The 20,382-nt window shown below is 45.2% G+C and overlaps 1 protein-coding gene across 1 annotated transcript; it reads right to left on the minus strand.

Annotated features, from left to right (window-relative positions):
* Positions 1–1,126: 1,126 nt before the first annotated feature.
* Positions 1,127–15,954, minus strand: LOC128726909 (paramyosin, long form). Its single transcript, XM_053820754.1, has 10 exons — positions 15,613–15,954; positions 14,544–14,600; positions 11,660–11,746; positions 11,424–11,590; positions 9,437–10,436; positions 9,248–9,360; positions 2,982–3,501; positions 2,808–2,903; positions 2,454–2,735; positions 1,127–2,381 (listed from the first exon to the last, which is right to left on the minus strand). The coding sequence occupies exons 1-10, from the start codon at positions 15,730–15,732 to the stop codon at positions 2,175–2,177; spliced, it is 2,649 nt and encodes an 882-aa protein (XP_053676729.1). The 5' UTR covers positions 15,733–15,954; the 3' UTR covers positions 1,127–2,174.
* Positions 15,955–20,382: the final 4,428 nt, after the last annotated feature.

The raw sequence follows: 20,382 nt of genomic DNA on the forward strand, positions 1-20,382 counted from the left end.
CCAAATAATGTAAAACAACCAGCGGCAACATGCATGATCGAAAATCTAGGCTTGGATTCATGGGCTAGTTTCAATACCATACCAATACAGGTGGTTGGGCAGTGCTAAAAGCGAAACTGTTACGGGGTTCTTCAGAAATCTGTGATATGGATACATAGTTCATGATTTTAAAGGGCTACGTAAAGATTAAAATTACGAACGCTGATTCAGCGGTACCAGCGGTAGAAAATGGCAACGCATCCTGACAACAGTTTTGATCGTACGCACGGAATGCGACAGCAACTAGATGACATCTTTTGCTCGAAACGGATTTCTCCGTAGATTTTTGGTTCATTCGAGATCTTCGACTTCAAGGCTATATACTTATGAACTATATGACCTAAAGCATGCATACTTGCCATATGCGGGGCAAATTCTGGAACATTTCATCTCATCAACGATCGCGCCCCTACCGAAAGCAAATTAGAAGATTAGAAGATTCTGCTTACAAGCCAGTAAGAGGGCTTTGTACTGTCACTACACAATACAACAGCAATCACCCAGGTTTTGGGAAGTACTACGTAAGATCATCCACTCCAGTTTGAGAAACAATATCAATTCTGATGGTTATGATGTTGGCTTTTTGCACCAGTGAAGATAGAGGAAAAATGCATGCTCTGCTCAACAACGAGTACTGTCTAACCATTAATGACAGTAATGCAATGCAGTCATTGCAATGACGAGCTCTATGTGCTATACGATATCCTCATTCTCGTTCGGCGTATAAGACTAGCCAGGCTTCAGTGGGTTGGTCATGTCATTAGAATGGCACTGGACAACGCAGCTTGTGAAATAATTTAAGCTGTCCAAATGGGCAGAGCAGGCGTGGTTATCTCCAACTGAGATGGAATGATGGCATTCATTCAGCATTCTCTGGAGGAAGCAAAGCCCACTGGACGGTTGTAGGGCCATATAAGTAAGAAAATAAGTAGTGACACATACCGCCACGTTGTGTGTAATTATTGTCAAACTAATTTTGCGTAGCGCATAAATTCTCATCAGAGCTAGTTGACTGCATTCAAATTGATAATTTTGAAAATAATTTTGCAAATCCAAAAAAGGGCACTCTACATCGGCCACTGTGCTGTGACTGTCTATATGTATGTTAATAAATATTTATTGATAATAAAACTTTATCATACAATATAGCGATAAAAATCAGATCCGATCAGACCTTTTGAGCGCAATGTTATTGCGCATCGATGTTCCAGTTTGCTACTTTTAAAAATGTCGCTTAGTAGTCGTGTACCTGCATTGTGACTTTGATCCAGCTCGTGATATTGTTATTCTGGTAAGATGGTTTTTAATAGTAAACTTTATTCTTTCCTTTACAAGCGTTTTTTTGTGCTGTAATGCTTTAGCTCTTCTTTTCCTTTGGTTTTGCTGTTTTTTAAAGATTGTTTCTTGGGTTGTTTGCGATTGTCTCTTCAACCAGCAAGGCTCGATAGTTGGTGTTGTCCCACGGTGTAAGGGTAGAGTATCCACATTTCTTCAGAGCAGCAACGTCGTACAGCACACACTCCAACTGAGCTCAGGCGTTACAAACAAACACGCGATCGTTAAGATTTATCATCTAGCGTAAAGAGATATTTTCTTAATGTTGTTTACAGATGTTGTTCACAATGTACGTGATTTTTTTCTTCATGTATTTAATTTGTTGATTCAATAATGCTTGAATAGTTCTCAATCTCATGCCGTTCTTCTATCTAGCGCGTTCTTCCATCGTGAACAGAGTGAAGTGAAATTAGAAGACGTTTCTGGGAGGACGCGATTATTAAACACAACTATACACAACGAAAAATGGTGGGTTGGGAAACATAAAGAGGAGCGATAACGGCGGTACGGGCTAAGGGAACCGGGAAGTACATTCAAAATCGGCAAAACACAACACGTACACATACGGACGTAACTGAATGAAACCGGGATAAAACAATGAAATGAACCAATTGGCAGCGTGCTGTGTCCAGAGTGAGGATCCCTGTTAACCGGACGGTTGGAGGCTGATTAAGGCTGCGAGTTCCAACGTTCAGTCTCCCGGCATTCTTTCAGAATCGCATTAGGTGCGGGAGAAGGCGCTTGGCGAACTTGGCCCGGCCAACCGTACGGCACTCTGGAGGCAAAGGACGTCGTTATCTTTAGGAGGAAGTTTCGTTGATGGTCCGGGTGGTTTCTTGGACCAGGTAGACCTGCGATCCCGGCACCGACGAGGTGGTGACGAACGTACGGTGCTTGGCGCGGACCAGACTCAGGTTGCTTTCAGCCACGTCGGCACGGTCTTCGGCGGCCTCGAGCTCTCGCTGGAAACGGCGAACCTTGGTGACGCACTGCTGTGAGCTTTGTTCCTGCAACGCGATAACAAGCGATCAGTGGATGTTACTGTTTCGCCCTTAAACATCCTCATTGCGTTGCGTTACCTGTTCGGTTAGCTGACGCTTGTAGGCAGCGATCTTCTGGTTGGCCTTCTCCAGAGCGTCCTGCAGAATCTGGATGTTCTTCTGGTCTTCTTCGATCTGAATGTACACCTCCTTGACGGAGCGTTCCTTCTTGCGCAGGATCTTGATCGTTTCGGAGTGCTTTCGCCTTTCTTCGTCCAGTTCGACCTCGATGTCGCGCAGGCGGGCCTCGAGCTTGTTGATGATACGTCTGCTGCCGGCCACGGCGTTAACCTCGACTTCTTCCAGGCGAACGGATAATTGCTGCGGGAAAGATAAAAAAATCCATGATGTACATCGGTGTGCCGTGTAGGTTTTAAAGAAGACTAGCGCTACCTTGACTTCCACCTCCAGAGACTTCTTGATGGCTTCGATCTTGACGATTCTTTCCTGTTCTTCGTGCAGCAGCTCAACGGTGTGTTTCAGCTCGACCTATAACAAGACATTCATGAGTAATGTTTAAAACATACCGGAAAGGCAACCGCGCCAAGATGATATACCGTACGATACCTGGATCTTCTGGTAACGCTCGTCGCTAACACGCAGTTCACGGGTGACTTCTTCGTAGTCGGCGGCCAGCGTCTGCAGTTCGGTCTCGAGCTTGGCCTTGAGCGAGGCGTAGTTGACATTGACCACGCTCAGCTCATTGATGCGAGTGGTAGCTTCCTCGAGGGTAACCTCCACCTGACGCTTGGCACGCAGCGACGAGTCGTAATTGATGCGAATTTCCTCCAGCTCACCGGTAAGGGACTGAATGCGGCGCTGAGCGATTCCGTACTGATCGACGGTCGATTGCAGCTGGCGCTGCATCTCCTCGTAGTGAGCCTGCATCTCGGTCAGCTGGAACGACTGCTTCTTGATGGTCTTCTGCAACTCGATGTTGGTGTGGTTGGCCACATCGAGCGACATCTCCAGTTCGGTGATCTGGATTTGCAGCTTTTTCTTGATGCGCTGCACCTCGCTCTTCAGCTTCGTTTCGGCCTCAACGACGCGAGCATTAAGCTGCTCGATTTCGATACTGGTCTGCTTGCTGCAAAATGGAATAAACGAGAGCAAAGAAAAAATGCTTTCGATGAGCAGTTTGTAACGGAACGTGTGGCTGCTCGCTATCAGTCGCCATCGTCACCGAGTGCTTCATTCACCAAAACACTCTAAACCGGTGCAACCAAGCCCGGTTTCGCAGCCGATGCAGCATTTAATAGCTGTGGTTATAAATAAAATATATTGTAACAATGACTGTTCATGGTCTCTTCTTGTTTTCGTTAGCGGTTTAACGCACTCGGCGGATTTCCTGCAAATTCGTAGGAACGGTGAGTCACAGCTAGAGTAATGTCCGGCTGCGGTTCGCACCTCTTGACTGCTACGATAAAGCTATAATTAATTACCCTATCGAGCAGTGCAGCATCAGTGGCAATCAAGCAAATGAATCATCCCGAACAATGTACACTATGACTAGGTGCTTGCAGAGGATTTGTAACTAGATGACGTATGAATTTGCCCCCAGAATATAAGCGATTCGTACAACTAAAATTACAATGTGTTGCCGTGAATGTTGCCATCATGCGGCGTCATTTGCACCATATCTGTGAAGAATATGATATATTTTCGTAGTCACTTCTGCTCCACGAGAAGATAACATGTGTTTTCTACGATTAGCATCATACGTGGCATGCTTGGCAACATGCCGAATCCTCCAAATGCTTGTACGGGAAGATTATTATTAGAAGCGCGAGATTAATCGCTTCGTAAGTGAGCTACACTGGTGCTAGCTTACTATTGATGGCCTTCAAAGGAAGGTGATCTTTTTAACGATATTTTGAAGGATAAAGATTTATCTGTTTTGTCTTATGATACATCGAATTAACATGTACATACTCGATTACACTGTTGCTTGAACAGATGTTACGCTTACAAAGTAAAGTAGATGACGAATCGTAAGCTACCATCTAATGATGGGATTTTTCTCTCCTTTCTAAGAAGATTACAATATGTTTGGAAACATTCTCAGCATTATTGTTGCGCAATTTGAAATCTTCAGAGCAATTATATCTACGGGAGAGTAGCACGTCAGGAAAAATGAGCGTATTATTATGTAATAAATTACACCGTCAGTTGACAAAGAAGACCTCCACAAGCAAATATATTACATAGCAAAAATCCGTATTGCAAATAAAATAAACTCCCGCATTCTGTCTGCCCAAAAATATGGGCCCCAAAAACCCGCACCAAAACAGTTCAAGGTAAAACGGATCGAGACTTTGGCACCAGAGGCAACAAAAAGTCCCACAAATAACATTTTCCCGTGCCGCGGCGGAAAAGGCATGCAAAACTAGTAAAAAATAATACCATTGGAATGTACCGATTTCAGAGAAGGACGATTTTGTGAGCTCGCCCGTTTGCAAACGTTCTAATATTGCTACCTCTAACGACGACGGTGAAATATACGTGTATATTTATCGTCGAAAACATCGGGGACGGACTCTTCGGCTCGGTATTTATAAGTGTGTTTTGTCGCACGTCTTGGCCCAAGCGAAAGCAGTAAGGAGCGATGTTCGGAGTCTTGACCAAAGGTGGCCGATGGGGGCTTGATGAATGGCTGACAACGCATTGACTGTCCGTTCGAGATGAGGCGAAAGCAAGCGCACAGCTTACAGAGACGATCGTCGTGGTTAGCGAGATTTATAAATGCACAGGAAGTAATGACCTACTGGCAACTGTGGACGGAAAGGCAACGAGAAATGACAAGGACAAGGAAACTTATTTTGCATAACTGCAAGAATGTCAGCTGAGGGAACTGTGACACGCGAGGTCACACAAGACCGTCCACCCGATGCAGTTCATGGCAGAACTGGGGATGGTGAACGGACGAAGAGCTGTACGCAAAATTCGAACACTCACCACAGTAGCCCCACTTCAGAAGCTGGTGTATTGCCTTGGGTGAACCGGGAACTGATTTAGGAACGCCTTGAAACTTGTAAACTGGCTGCAAAGCTCGATCGTGATGCGTTAACAAAACTTCACTCATTTCTACGGCAGATTGCACAAAAGCAGATATCGAGAACGGGGGATAGAGCCTGTGTGTGTGTGTGTTTCTAGGAGAGTTAATGCGAACGGAACTGCACTATCTGACCATGAGCTAAATCTCGAGGTTAACTTTCGATCAGGATATCCACTAATACTATATCTTTTCGTACGTTATCAAGCAGGTATGTGGACGAAGTGCCAGGAACACAAACGAGTACGGTCTGCAAAGGGGTGCTGTCTAGAGGAAAACAAAATTTGAACAAGGTTCTAGGATAGGGTGCTGTAGGATGGAGATTTTAGGCGGCGCGTTCACCTGGTATCATGCAGGAATTCCTGCGTCTTGACGGCGAAGTTCTTGATCTCCCGGCGCACATTGTCGACCGAGGTGTGGACGGCGCTGTACTGCTTCGAGGCTTCCTCAGCCTCCCGCGTGACATCGACGGTACTGGTCGATCGCTTGACGACGTAGCGCACCTCGCTGTTGGAACGGCTGCCAACCGCCTTACGCGACACGGACGAGCTGAATCGGCTGCTGAGTTGTGACTGACTACGTTCCTCAGATTCGCGCGTCCGGCGGGACTCGCTCAGCAGGATGTTCTTGATCTGGTCAGCCGACTTGCCCTTGATCGCCTTCTTCAGCTCCGGCGACAGGTCGTCGCCGTGCTTGAGATCGTCGTAGAACTGCGTGCGCTTCATCAGTGCCATCTTGGTGCTGCGTTCGTCGGCGGTGTCCTGGGCCCTTCGCTCGGCAACCTTGCGCTCGTAACGTTCGATCACACTGTCCGCGGGTACGTGCTTCTTGAGCCTAGCTGCGTCGGCAGTCGCGGTCACACTGAGCACCGACCGCTTTATATCGAATCGGTAGTCGGGCAGGTACCGTTCCGCGGTGTCTACCGCCGCCTGTGACAGCCGGACGACCTCACGGTTCGTGTACGGACGGAAGTGGAAGTAGCCGGTGTGATAGCGGTTCAGGCCTCGCTCCTCCGTGTACGGAAGATACGGGCAACAAGGATCGGGCAATACCGTCGGCTCAGCACTAGCACTCTTCGCCTCGAGGTAGTCTATCATGGGCTGGTAGTAGTGCATCGCGTGTCCGTAGTTGTTTTGGTAAATCTGAGTGGGGATGAGCCTCTCGCGCCGTTCGCATCGGTTGTCCAACGCAAAGAGTGGTGCCATCTCGATTGCGCCGCTAAAACCACCGCGCCGGCCAAGCAACGTCAAAGAGAGACGGGAGAAGGAAACGCAAGAGAACCCCACGGATCGACGACCTACAACTTTCTCGCCACCCAATTTTCCGATGGCCTTATTTTCCCTGCGACCACGCACACACACACACGCGTGTAGCTGGCGTGCGAAAAGGTTCAGAAAAAGGGTATTCGACCTATGTGTTTGTAATTCCTTTCGCTCACGTTCGTAGCTCAATACACCCTGCAGACGCCAGTTCGGTCTATCTATCCCCCTGTTCTCGTTACTGACTTGCAAGTCTCTGCTTAGCGTGGACGGAGATTTTCACTGTACTACAACACGAGAGGGAAAAGCAAAAACATTGTACACATAGAGAAAAAAAACGCCATTGATGTGACGAACGGAGCGCAAATAACAATGAATCTCTTCCGAAATAGAACAAATGATAGCGAGTATTTTTAGCGCATGTTTAAGAACATTGAAATGCATTGACGAAAGTGATTAGAATGGCGCACGAGCTACGCACACGGCGTGGATCGTGCCGATTTTATGTGTCGATTACTGCGGTTCCCGTGTCTTAGGTCACTAATTAAAAATGTGCCATGCTTGTGGCATCTGTTGCTGTTGAGCATTAACGAATGGTGGCAGGTCGTTTTTCTACTTACACGTCGTGAACATGTTCATAAAGTGTAATTCATGTGTTTTTGATCCGTTTTTTATGTGACTTTTATGATTTATGCAGTTGCAACGTTGACTTAACTCAACGTTAGTGGATACGTTAGTAAGTAAAATATGCGACACAAGATAGGATATGTTTCTCTCATGGCAAGGTCTTTAGATGGATATAATAAAATCAGTATTACAAAACAATCCCGCTCGGCGGATTTTACAATGTTTGGTAAAAGAATAGCACAATGCTTCAATAGCTCTAATTTGTACCATATTGAATTGCAACATTTGAGGGGCCATAAAAATTAGTAATTTTTTTAACTATTGGAATGAAACTTGATTCTTATTCAATTTGCTGCTAACAATATCAAACGATTACTTGCTGGATTAATTATTTTTTTTAATAAGACTAATTGTTCAAACATTCATGATTTTGGCATCTGCTGCATTCGATGACGTCAATGGATTCAAAAATCCTATGGCGTTAAACTTATTTTTCCACCCATCGAGCAGAAGTCAAACTACAAGAGTAATTTTACTGAGACGTTGTGTCTGTCACGTTAAATCAACTTTACTGAGGATGTCACATCGAATTAGACGGTTTCGAAATATTCAGAAAGGTTTGTTATTAACACCGGTTCCTGTTTAGGTCATGCAAAGGCCTAAAATTGCTCACGATCGCCAATGGTCGTTGATTTTGGATTCAATGATTTCGCTTTTCAAGATCACTGAGCAATGCACTGAACTGTTCTTCACCTTGGCCGCTGGTCGACTGAATGTCAGGTCAGCAGTAGCCAGCTAGGAACGTGAAAGCTATTACGATTTTACCAATCGAACACGAGTGGGAGCCACTCGGTCATTGGTTCGGTAACAATGACGAGTTCAACGAGTGGGATCGTTTCCTCGTCAAGCTGAAAATGAAAAGCTCGTACAAGTTGTACCGACTGTCGATCGAACTTATCGATCTTTAGAACGCTCGATAGATGCTAATTGCGATCACGCCGCCTGCGGCCAATCCGATTATCGCATGGGGAAACAGTGAAAACGTGTGCAAGCTGAGGATATTTTCGTTTCAAACTAATGCTAACGACATTCCACCGCGTACGGAGGATAGGGCTGAGTGGCTGTGGTTGGATGACTTTCATCAGTTGCGGTCAACAAACTGCAGCTCATTCGTTCTAGGAAGAAGTACATTCGTGATCGGTTTGCTTTCTTGTGACGGTTGTTTTAAGGTCGTAAAATAAAGTGCCACATAATACTTGCATAAAAACTTTTAAAGTTACTACAGTTTAGTTGACAAAATAAGTCTAAAAAAATACTCAAGCGACATAAATTGCTTAGCTTTGCACTTCAATATCAATATAAATATTTAAATATTTCTAATAGCTCTCAAATAAAACAAGAAACGTGTAAAAATAAAGCATACAAAAACAATCGACAAAATTGACTATAAAAATAGATTCATAGGGTGATCAAATATAATGTTTTATAACACCAGGTCTGCACAGCCGAAGAAGAGCATATTGAAAAAAACTCATACTAATCATATCTGCCAGTGCTTTGGCGCATCTCACCCAGCTCGATGGAGACGCCTCGTCCTTTACAGACTCAAGCGCCGTAAGGCGTACGCTTCGACAAAGAGACTGTTCAAAGACAGTGGTGTCGATGGGAAACCTTCGTACACCTGTCAACACTCGTTGAAATTTGTAGCTTATCGACCCAGAAACCTTTTCGATGGGTCATTTCTGCTAACCTTTTGGTAGTGCTGGCGCCATCATTTCGAGCACCTTATTAGATGCATTAGGTGCACTTGTGCATTGCCATTGTCTCATGCAGTACACCATCGGTGACATTTAATGTTCCGACCACACCGTACTATTGCGTGACACCGTACTCACCGAATAGATTCGATTTCTTCGTCCTTCTCCAACAGACGACGCTCGGTGTCGTGACGGAACTGTCCGTACTCTGCGGCCAGCGACTGAGCGCGCTTTTCTTCGGCTTTACGGCCCTGAAACAAACCGAAAACCATGGAACCATGCAGACAGTTGTAGCCAATTCCTTGGGCATATGAGGGCACTACTTACGGCTTCGGCTTCCTTGTAGGCGGCAGTCAGCTCCTCACGCTCGTTCTCCAGACGACGCAGTTCGACTTCATACTCGTGAAGGCGGCGTGTCAGCTCGGTGACAGTGCTGCGCGATTCGTGCAGTTCGTTCTGCAGCTTGTTGTTGTCACGACCCAGCTGGTCCTTCTGCTCACGGGTCTTGTCCAGCTCGTGCGACAGACGTTGGAAATCGGCCGTTCGCTGGCGCAGGTCACGCTGCGACGCATCGTACAGTGCGATCGTCTCCTCCAGACGCGTCTTGATCTCGATGTTGGTCTTCTCGAGGATCTCGATGCGCTTCGTATACTCGCGGATGCCGTTGTTCGCCTTCTCGAGGTCGATGATGAGCACCTCGATTTCGCTGGTCAACCGGCTCTTCTCTTTTTCGAGCTTGCTCAGGCGGGCCTGCAGCGACTCGATGTGCTCCTCCGACTCGGTGATGCGCACCGTGTACTTGCGACGGATCTCTTCTACCTCTTCCACACGAGCCATGCATTCGGCTTCGTACTTCGATTTGAAGGTACCGGCTTCGCCGTTGGCCTTCACCAGCTGACGTTCCAGGTCGAGACGGGCCTCGGATTCCTCTTCCAGCTGCAGGCGGATCGACTCGAGCTCGGTCTCCACCTGATGCAGGCTGGACTCAAGCATGGAGCGACGGCGATCATCTTCCTCCAGGCGGCGTCTCGCCTCATCGAGCTGCAGATTCAGTTGGGTTTTCGAGAACGAGATGCTTTCGACGCTCAGCTTCAGATCTTGCACGGACTTGACCAGATCGATGTTTTCCTGCGACAGGCGCGTCTTGTGGGACGAGATGTCCACGATCGTGCGGTTCAGCTCCTCCACGCGGATGTTCAGTTCCGTCACCTGAACCTCGAGCTTCTCGATCGTCTTGATGCTGATCTGCTTGTCCTTAGACACGCTCTCGACCTGCGACAGCAGCTCGTAGATTTCGGCCTGCAGTTTCGATTTCTCCTTTTCGACTCTTGAAAACAAACCAGAACGAGCATCGGATTAACAGAGCGATCAATGTCAGAGCGCAGAAGGGAAGTTCTAAAGAAGTGTCCATCAAGAGGATCCTAGGTAGCTGCACAAAGGTGCGAAAAAACAACAGGTGATCCACTGTGAGCAAGTGGAACGATTCGGGCCAACCAGAACACTTCAGCTCCGGCTAAGGCGTGGAAAAACGTTCTTCTCATCGTACGTGCGCTTGCGGACATATTTGGCCGGCGGATGCGAGCAGCACATCGCAGTCCTAAAATAGACCGCTAGCCCCGCAAAACCTGTCATGTCATCTTCCCAGGTCGTCTGTGCTTCCTTGCCCCGTACGTCTCACCAGCGCTTGCTGGCGTTGTTCGGGCGCATCGCTCTGTTTACATACCATGGGAATGATGATTGCTCTGACCCACCATCATCGTATCGTCATCGTTCCCGTCGACTGCCAGGCGTGGACCGTGGTGAGCCGAAACATTTCATAAGTCTCGCGAACGTAGTGGCGAATCGCAAGATGCCAGTGAGTGAAAAAATCCATATGGAAAAACGCACGCTACCCTGCAACACTGCGAGCCGCCAGCAGTTATGTGATCGCGCTTCGCCACTACCAAACAGCAGGTCCAACTTCGAGACGCGTTGGAACGCGATGCGTGACGTGCGCAAAGAATTACGATTGGGGGAGAAAATCGACTGAAAAATGTTGAAAGCAAGCGACCGAGCAAATGACATGACGAATCGTAGCTTAATCATCGCCCGCGCGGCCTCTCCACTCGATTCAGACGAGTGGGTGATTGTTGAATTGATTGTTTTTCTCCGGAAAAGGGTACTAGTGTGATTAGTGAAGAAAAAGGTAAGGTAAGGTCTTTACTAATATGGAACAAGCCTTGAGCTAACTAACACGGTGAAAAATACCGTATCCCGTGTGCAGATGCTTTAAAAATGTGGCCCAACGGTGTCAACAGTAAAACGCCGAAATTACCTCTGCCTAGACTTGGTCAAAGTCTCGATCTGCTCGTTGAAGTCGCTGACAATTTCCTGGTGCTTGCGCTTCAGGATGTGGGCGGTCTCCTCCGACTCTAGGTGGACGTCTTCGAGCAGCTTACGCAGTTTGGTTAGTTCGGCATCCCGCTTACGGTTGATCTCCAGCTAGAAACGTACGGAACGAGCATTGAGAATCCATTTCGAGTGGCAGTAGCTGCAGGGAAAATAACTTACCTGACCCTCGGCGCCACCTTCGGCTTCTTCCAGGCGCTCAGACAGCTGAATCACCTGTACGCTGAGATCAGCCTTCTCGCGTTCAATCTGGTGTGGGATAAACATAAATCTGTCAATAATGTGGTCCAGTGGAAATAGATTTCGTTGGTCGTTTTGTAACTATAAAACGCCACTGCATATAGGATATGTTCAATCATTTCAGTATATAATCAATCATTCCTTATAAAATTGTTATTTTGATGCATAGTGGTTAACTCGAAATGAATGTAACATTAGTTGATAGTATCAAAATTTTAGCTTTTGAACGGCACTACTTATAGGTTCTTGTTCTTCTTCTTATCTTGGTTCTTCTTATAGAAGAATGTAATATATATCCACATATATACTATTATTATATATATAATATATTATATATATATATATCTATATATAAATATTATATATATATATAAATATATATATATAATATATATATTATATATATATATATATATATATATATATATATATATATTATATATATATATATATATATATATATATATATTATATATATATTATATATATATAATTATATATATATATATATATATAATATATTATATATATATATATATAGTATATATATATATATAGTATATATATATATATAGAAATATATATATATATATATATATATATATATATATATATATATATATATATATATATATATATATATATATATATATACATATATATATATATATATATATATATATATATATATATATATATATATATATATATATATAATATATATATATATATATATATATATATATATTATAATATATATATATATATATATATATATATATATATATATATATATATATATATATATATATATATATATATATATAAACACATTTATTTATTATGTATGTGTGTATATTAACCTTCACGTGTTAAATTTGTTAACTTAAACCGTTACTTTAATTGAATTTCAACCTCTTGCGTAGGTGGTCCTTTGTTTTAATGGCAGGTCTCATTTCAGTGTCTTATTTCAATGAATTATTTTGCAACTTTCCAGACCATAGCATAAATACGGAGTAACAGCCGAAACGTGTCGATCGTTCAGAAGTACTTGCGTTAAGACGAGACATTTTGCAAAATTCGTTAACGGTACAACTAGCCAACAAACAAAACTAAAAAAACACATCCCAATAATCCTCACGCAGTATGCTCAGCTTAGGAGCGGGAACCGAGTCAGGTAAAATGCGCCAAATTCTCGTAGGATTTCTATTTTTAGCGTGTGCTCATAGGTGTTCGGTGCTGGGTACATGTATGCAGGGATTTTGTGCGCAGGAAGGCCACGTCCTACGCGAATGAAGCACGAAATGGAGCTGAATGTATTCCGGGCGCAGTACGCTTAGCCAGAGCGTTATTTGCCAAGAAGGATACATTTCACCGTACGTTAAACCAATTGCTGTGCCTCAGTTTGGAATCAGCCAGCGAGCGGGGTTTCTAGACAGTATAAAAATGCTTTCCATGTTTGAGGAAAACCAGTAGAAGACCGCTTCATACCTGCCAACAAAGGATGGTTGTCTAAAAACCCTCCAAAAGCATTCACCACCGGGAACTGGGAAATGAGGATGATATATACGAGACACATCGCGTCACATTTCCGAGCAGATCGTAAAAAAATTATTACCGAGCCGCGTAACGTGCCTGAATCATGTTTCATTCGTAAGCGGCGGTTGGTTCAAGCAGGTCCAAAGTTTCGTGTGGCACACGCGCCATCTTCAACTTGTTGCTCTCTACGGAATGCACCGGCAGAGGCCAAAGCCGAAACCTGATGGCATGGGGTGTAAATGAAGCAGATGGCTTTCGGAGAAGAGCTGCAGCTTGCGCATATTTTGCGATTGGCGACCGAGTGCCTAAGGCAACGAGGTTCAACGTATCGAAGGGCGCACCTATTTCAGGAGCTTTGGGATGAGTTCGAAAGAGTTTTTTACTGATTTATTCGCGATGCTTCGGACGCTCGGCGTAAACCAAGTTCAGTTAATCAAGCCAACTAGCGGCTCGGTGCAGGGAAAACTATTTTCGAAAGGCCAATATTCCCGTTTGCCGTTTTCGGTTTACAAACGCACACCAGTCCACGCGGCTTGGGGCGCACCAACACTAGTCCGTACGCACCCTCCCGTGGAACAATCTGAAAACCACCTTTTCCGCACGATCGCAGGAGCGTCGGCTATTTTTAGAGCTCGCGAGGAACGTCGCCTCGCAGTAGTTCTGCTTTACGCTGCCCCCTTCGGAACCTTGTCCCGGCCTGCAAGGAACGAGGAACAATCGCTGCTCGCGGGTGGGTAGCTTTGGATCGCGGTGATGTAATTGCTTCACCGGTTGAGGACCCATGCCGGCCCGTGCCATGCCATTCCGAGGCCGCCTGAGGTGCCCCAAAACAGACCGCCAAGGTTAGTGGCACCGGCGAACGTGAATTTGGGTGGGGTGGTTAGTAGAACGGTAGATGGTAATGGGAGGGCGCTTTAAAACATCAAATAAGTTTCTCCGTCGAGACAGATAGCGACGGGAATCTGCCTACCGGGGCGTAGCAACCGTGGGCAGCCGCATGACTGCGACCCCTGACGATCACTGCCGGAAGTCGGATTGACGTGTGAAAGGAGATCAGGTCGTTTCAATGAGTGCAGGCGATTGGTGACCATCGATCGATCGGTAGCGCGTATTTTTAAAACTGACCCAAAAGTTAACCGAGCTGACGTGGTGAGGCTAAAGTTTACTTTTGGCGATAATGTTTTTTTATGTGCCGCGAGAATTTCCAACGGAATATGTGGGGCATATCAACAGCGAGAGGTATTCGTGTTAGTGAGTGACAACTTACCCTCTGGCGGAGACCACGTTCCGACTCCAAGTCCTCCTGCAGGAGACGAATTTTGTCCTGAAAGCAGACGAAACCGTTGAAAACGAGTGCAAGCCACCGGCTGATGACATTTGCTCGACGTTACAGGAAAACCCCTTATGAATTCCCGTCACTAGCGGGCGCACACGCACACAAATACACACGCATGTCCAAAATCGTAAGATATCGTAGAATTGAAAAGTATCTGCTCGCTGTACTTCACTGAAACATTACACACTGCCGTTTGCGAGGCCTCAATCACACACCTATTTTCGCTTTCCGGCTTTCTTCGAAACACGCAGTTGTTCTCATGGCTCTTAGTTCCCAACATGCACTTGGATGAGCGATCGGTTATCTCAGAACACTAGATCCGCCGGTTTTCTATAGCAGCATTCACCAATGGGCACTATGATTGCATGGTTCCGGGATACGGATATGGGCTGATTAAGAGGCTGCAGCCTCCATGCCTTAGCTCAATAACACTAGCCACTTTGCCTTTTTTGTTGTTGTTATTGTTTGATTATTTGTTAGCAGTGCTAGCATTGACAGCAGCAGCAGCAGCAGGCAATGGAGCAGCGTAGCAGCAATTGCAACGATAGCTTTATACACTTTACACCATGGCACACGGGAACCCTCGATGCACACCGTTTCCCGTAACGCTCGCACTATTCGCAGGGAACTAGCCTGCTTCTGGTGTAGTGTCCTTGATGTAATGTGTGCAAGAAGTCAGCAATTGAAAGAGGGTGCAGTGTTGGGTATTGGTAAGGTTGGGTGCTTTGTGGCTAGTGATCAGAAGTCGATGGGCAGCAAAAAGCAGACATTAAATGCTTGAATAGGAGTGCACACAAGTGTGCTGCTCTGTGGGTAAGTGGAATTTAGTCAGACACGCATAAAGTTCTTCACATCTCACGCGCGTTTATCCTGGAACTCTGGAACAAGTTCCAACCGAGCGCCCTAGTACGTGTACGTGTGTATTTGTGTGGTTCTAGCGACGGGATTCGTTGAGCTTGCTGATCTTGCTGACTCCCCGTGTAGCAGGACAAAAACTCACCTCCAGCCGGGACAGAGCGCTCAGGTCAGCACTGTACTCGATGCTAACATCGGCGGTACCACCTCCGGTTGAGCGGTAGGTGTACTTGGAAGTTTTGGTGGTGACGGCGGACGACGACATGGTGTGCTTGTCTTCTGGGCGCTTTACAGACGCGAACACGGATGCACTGACTTGCGGTATTTAGATGTGATGCGCCTGGAAGCGACGCAGAACCTGCACAAAGATACTACACACTCGGATCGATCGGGTTTCGAGACGAGCAAAATAACACGACTAAATGTCCCCCACCAGACAGCGTAAGATCGGGATCAATCCACCCTGAACACCGAATGAACCGACTGTCAGAAGCACACTAGGTGCCGTAGTTTTCATAAATGCCGGAGCAGGTTTGGCGATCTACTAACCGGCCGCCGGGTTTTCCCGAGCCGTCCTCCATCTCACACACTCTTTCAGTTGTTGTATGTGTGTGTATGTACAATGGCTCGGTCTCTTTGGCCGCTAAGCGTATTAGTTTTAACCCATTTCGCATTTCCATTCGCACCCGCGATTGCGCAGACGATCGTTCCTGCCGGATTGGTCTGGTTGTGTGCGAGCGTGTGATGCATATCTGTGTTGCGCTGCTGCGCTCGTAGTGGTAAACGCAATGCCAGCCAGAACACAACCACCGACTGCGATGGCGTCGGAGACAGATTTCCATAGCGATCGGACGGATCCTCGCGCGGATCTCTCAGCGCACACCGCGGTCTGTGTTGCGCATGCATCAAACCGTGTTCCGTTCGCGTTAGTCAGGTGCGTTAAAATTAGCACGGCCACGGATTGTTTTATTGTTTTATAAATACTCACGGTTTACTCATATTTCTGCTCCCTCCCGGCAGCCGGTGTCCCATCGTATCTAGGTGTTCATATTCACGCCCGCTCTAGCCGGATGGCGTCATTCGATGGGAGGAATTTTCATCCCCTAACCTTTCTGCCCTATCGCCGACCCGGTATCCGAGAGATGGTCCTGATGGTCCACTAGGAGGTTTCCACCTCGTGCGCGTGTGTTGATGTGTTCTCGCGCCCTGGGCCTCTCTAGAAAGTACGATATGTGCCCTCCCTTCGCTAGCAAATGGCGGAAGAAGGATCGTCTCCACAAGCCAGGTCGTCTGACTAAGGCACAGCATTGCGATTCATGCATGTTGAGATAATTTTCTCCCTCGCTGCCACGGAGCAGCACTGTGTGCATGAGCGGCGAATGGTTTTAGTGCCGAGCGCGTGCATATGTATGTTACGCGTATGTAAATGACAGTGCCCGACAGGGCCACCGTAAGTGGGACAACAATAATGTTTGAACCATTGATGAATTGAATCATGGGGTTGCTTTCCTGTTGATGCTTTCTTCGGCGTTCTGCGTGTTGTTCGTGTGGACTTGTTTGTAGCCCGACCTCATGGGCTGTTAACGCTTCGGTGCAATAGGTAATGGGTTGGTTTATTAAATCCTGCAAATAAAAGCTCAAAGATACAACAAATTGTATGACATGGCCATTAGAGGCGTTTTAACACATTTTACAGCTTCATTACAGTTATTTTGAGTAAGGATTACGAATTGATTTCAAGAATATATGCATGAGTTTTTTTATTTTACCGTTATATATTCGTTGCATTTTTCCTGACACTCTTGTAGCAAGAACACATCACCTGATACACACATTACGACAATGCGGAAATGTTGTGAAATTTTTTCGTTTTTTGCAGTGGACATTGCTGATAGTTTTTTTTAAAAAAGGCCTACCAATAAGATATGCTTGCTGAGTGGATCCGTCATGCCACCAGCAAAATAGTTCAACTCGAAATTTATGATGTGAAAATCGTACAAACACTCCAAAGAACTGGCCCGCAAGCATGTTTATTTTTGGCCACGGTCGCGTTTTCCATGCCCACCAAAACAAACCATACCAATGGAATGTTCGTGTTGAGGCTTATTGACTCGTCTAGAACTCGAATCTAGTAGGCGATTTTTGCTTTTTCACCGAATGGTGATATCGTAAAGGTGCTCCAAGTGCTGGATAACAAGCTTTGTGGGATGAAGCGTTTATAGCCGCGTGTCCAGATCGTGATTTGTTTGTGCTTGTGTTTTGAATTTTCCTTCTCTCGGCAATTGTGTTAGGTGGGTATGTTTAAGAAATAAAAAAAAAGGTTGTCTTTGAGTGGCAAACATTGCCCATTAAATGGCATTTACAAGCGTGTACAGTTGGTTATGAGCGGACACGACTCTTGTTCCCGTGCAGTTGACATGAAAACCCTCCGCGAGAAACAATACCATCGCAAGGGAAAAGATAATTTCTAAGACCCGCACATGCTTCGCACATATTGCGAGACTGCAGGAGCGGACAGGATCATCATTATCATCATCGTCATCATCACCATCACCACCATCGGTTCGTCATCAGACGGCAAACGAAATCCGCCGCTTACGCAGCGGCGTATGGCGTTCGGTTTTATATTTTTAGCTATTTTTCACTTTGTGTGTTATGGGCCCGCGAGAAACCGCACCGTCCGGACTACGGAACGTTCGCAGCCGCCCTGAAGGTAGACCTAGAGGTTGTCACCACACCACCCGCTTCTTCGTCGAAAAATGGAACAGCTATGGGCGAGATGGGGAATTTCCAGCCTACTCAATTTTTGCCAGCAATCCTCGCAGGCGCACGTTCCCGGTAGATCTGGCACTGGTGTAGAGTGGCCAGGAATGTCGAAGACTTGCGAATGGGGCCAGATGGAGTGGCTCGCAGTTGTGAATTGGTTGTTGCGGGTGGATGCAGAGGTGACCATTAGAAATGCTACCGGTGCTATGCAGGCCAGCTAACGATGGGCAGGTTTCGAGGTGTAGACGAGGTGAACATAAGATGGTTCTTTCTCACCCGCCGGTATGCCTGCTTGGGGATTCTAAATATATTCTATAATTTTCCATACCAGTCGAAGCGCCCTTTTGTGCGAGTGTGCGACTATACCCGTTTCTATGTATGCTCGATCGTGCGTTAATGTGAGTATGGGAAATGTGTATATTTGGCAGGCAGCATGCAGGTCGTTGCGAAATTGGTTGGTATTTACGAACGCACACCTTTTGCTGTGATAAATTCACAATCCAAGGTATTTTAGTGGTTCCTGTCGGTTCGTTAGCTCTCAGTGGCTTTATAAATTTATAAAAAATAAATAAATTAATGAAAAAATAAAACCACTAACTGATTACGTTAGATGTTTTATGCTTTGCGAATATAAATGGCGAACATTATCATGCATGAATGTGTAGTACATTGTTATTCATACTCGAGGTAGACATGTTCGAGATTCAATAGTTTTAAGCAACAAAGTGCAATGAGGTGGAAATTTCACCAATAATTCATTTGCACTCGATAGCAAGATAGATAAGCAAGCATATTGCCAACGCCAAGATATATTGCAATTGCTCGCAAGAACATCAACATGAACAGCAAACGACAAACTGATCCCCGGTGTCTTACATAATGATAAATGATGGGCGTAAATAAATTAAGACACACGATGGTTCCATGAGTCACCGTACTGAATGAAACGTGTGGACGAAAAATGGCCCATTAACGTGAAGCGGTTGACGAAAAGAGGATGAGCAAAAAAAATCAAACGATAAACCAAACCATCATTTCGCGCTCGTGGTTCGAAATTTTGAAGATTGTTGGGTTCGATAATGTTGCTCCACGGCAGGGCAGCCGAGTAGTAAGCGATTGCGGCTATGCGCGAAATGCCAATGCTAATTTTAGTTCGTGTGTGGGATGCTTCAAAGATGCGCGGCTCGGTCGGAAAAATTTCTGTTCATCATATGCATCGCGAGGTGTAGAAATTCAGTGCAGCAAATGAAAGCTGCTGTACGATCCAGAACTGGATGCTCGATGTCATTAAAATGAACCAACTTGTGCTGCTGAAACATCGTTTACCAGATACTGAAATCATATCATGTTCAACAATTCCGGTATAGTGAATTTAAATGTTCCCTAAATACGAGCGATAGTAAGATGCTTGCTATTATTTGGATTTTCACAACGAGTAAACGAAGAGTTTGCCTTACAAGTAGGAACACATTGATAAGACGAGAGATTTTCAGTACATTAGAGTTAAGACAACTGTGAACTACTCCAAGCGGAATAACATGTACCGGCGCAGCTGCATCACGAAATAAAAGAAGCGTGGCATACCTTCATGAGCACCACGACCTATAAATAGCCCGAAAACTTATGAAAACAAATATAAAACAAGAGTAGTTGTTTTTTTGGTGTAGAGTTCATGGGTCCCTATTTTTTGCTTATTTCAAGATTGCTAGCACATAGCTTAATTTTTTTCATCGATACTTTTTGATTGATACAACAACTTTCATTGACGGTGGAATAAAAGTATGTTAAGCTACATTTACGTTGTAGTATACATCTCTTTTGTTTACAGTGTTTTGATTCCTTTCGTACTAGTCCCTCACGTGTCATTAAACGATGGAAAAAAATAAGATATGTACAGAGAAAAGTAAAGTAAGTGTGCTCAAATATAGACTACTATAAATTTGTGCCCTTTGCCGTTACAATTTGGTTTGAAACGAGCTTCTTGAAGCTATTGAGCTGACTTATGTGCTAATTTTATATTTTATAATTTTATTATGCGAAATTTTATTTAAAATTCAGGTAAATGAGTGTGAGTATTTATTCTCATCAGCGCAAAAGATTTAAAAAGAACGTGTTAGTATGTTTAATTCAAAAAACATTTTTTTCTCAA

Source organism: Anopheles nili, chromosome 3, assembly GCF_943737925.1.
Source record: "Anopheles nili chromosome 3, idAnoNiliSN_F5_01, whole genome shotgun sequence".
NCBI classification, from domain to species: Eukaryota; Metazoa; Arthropoda; class Insecta; order Diptera; family Culicidae; genus Anopheles; species Anopheles nili.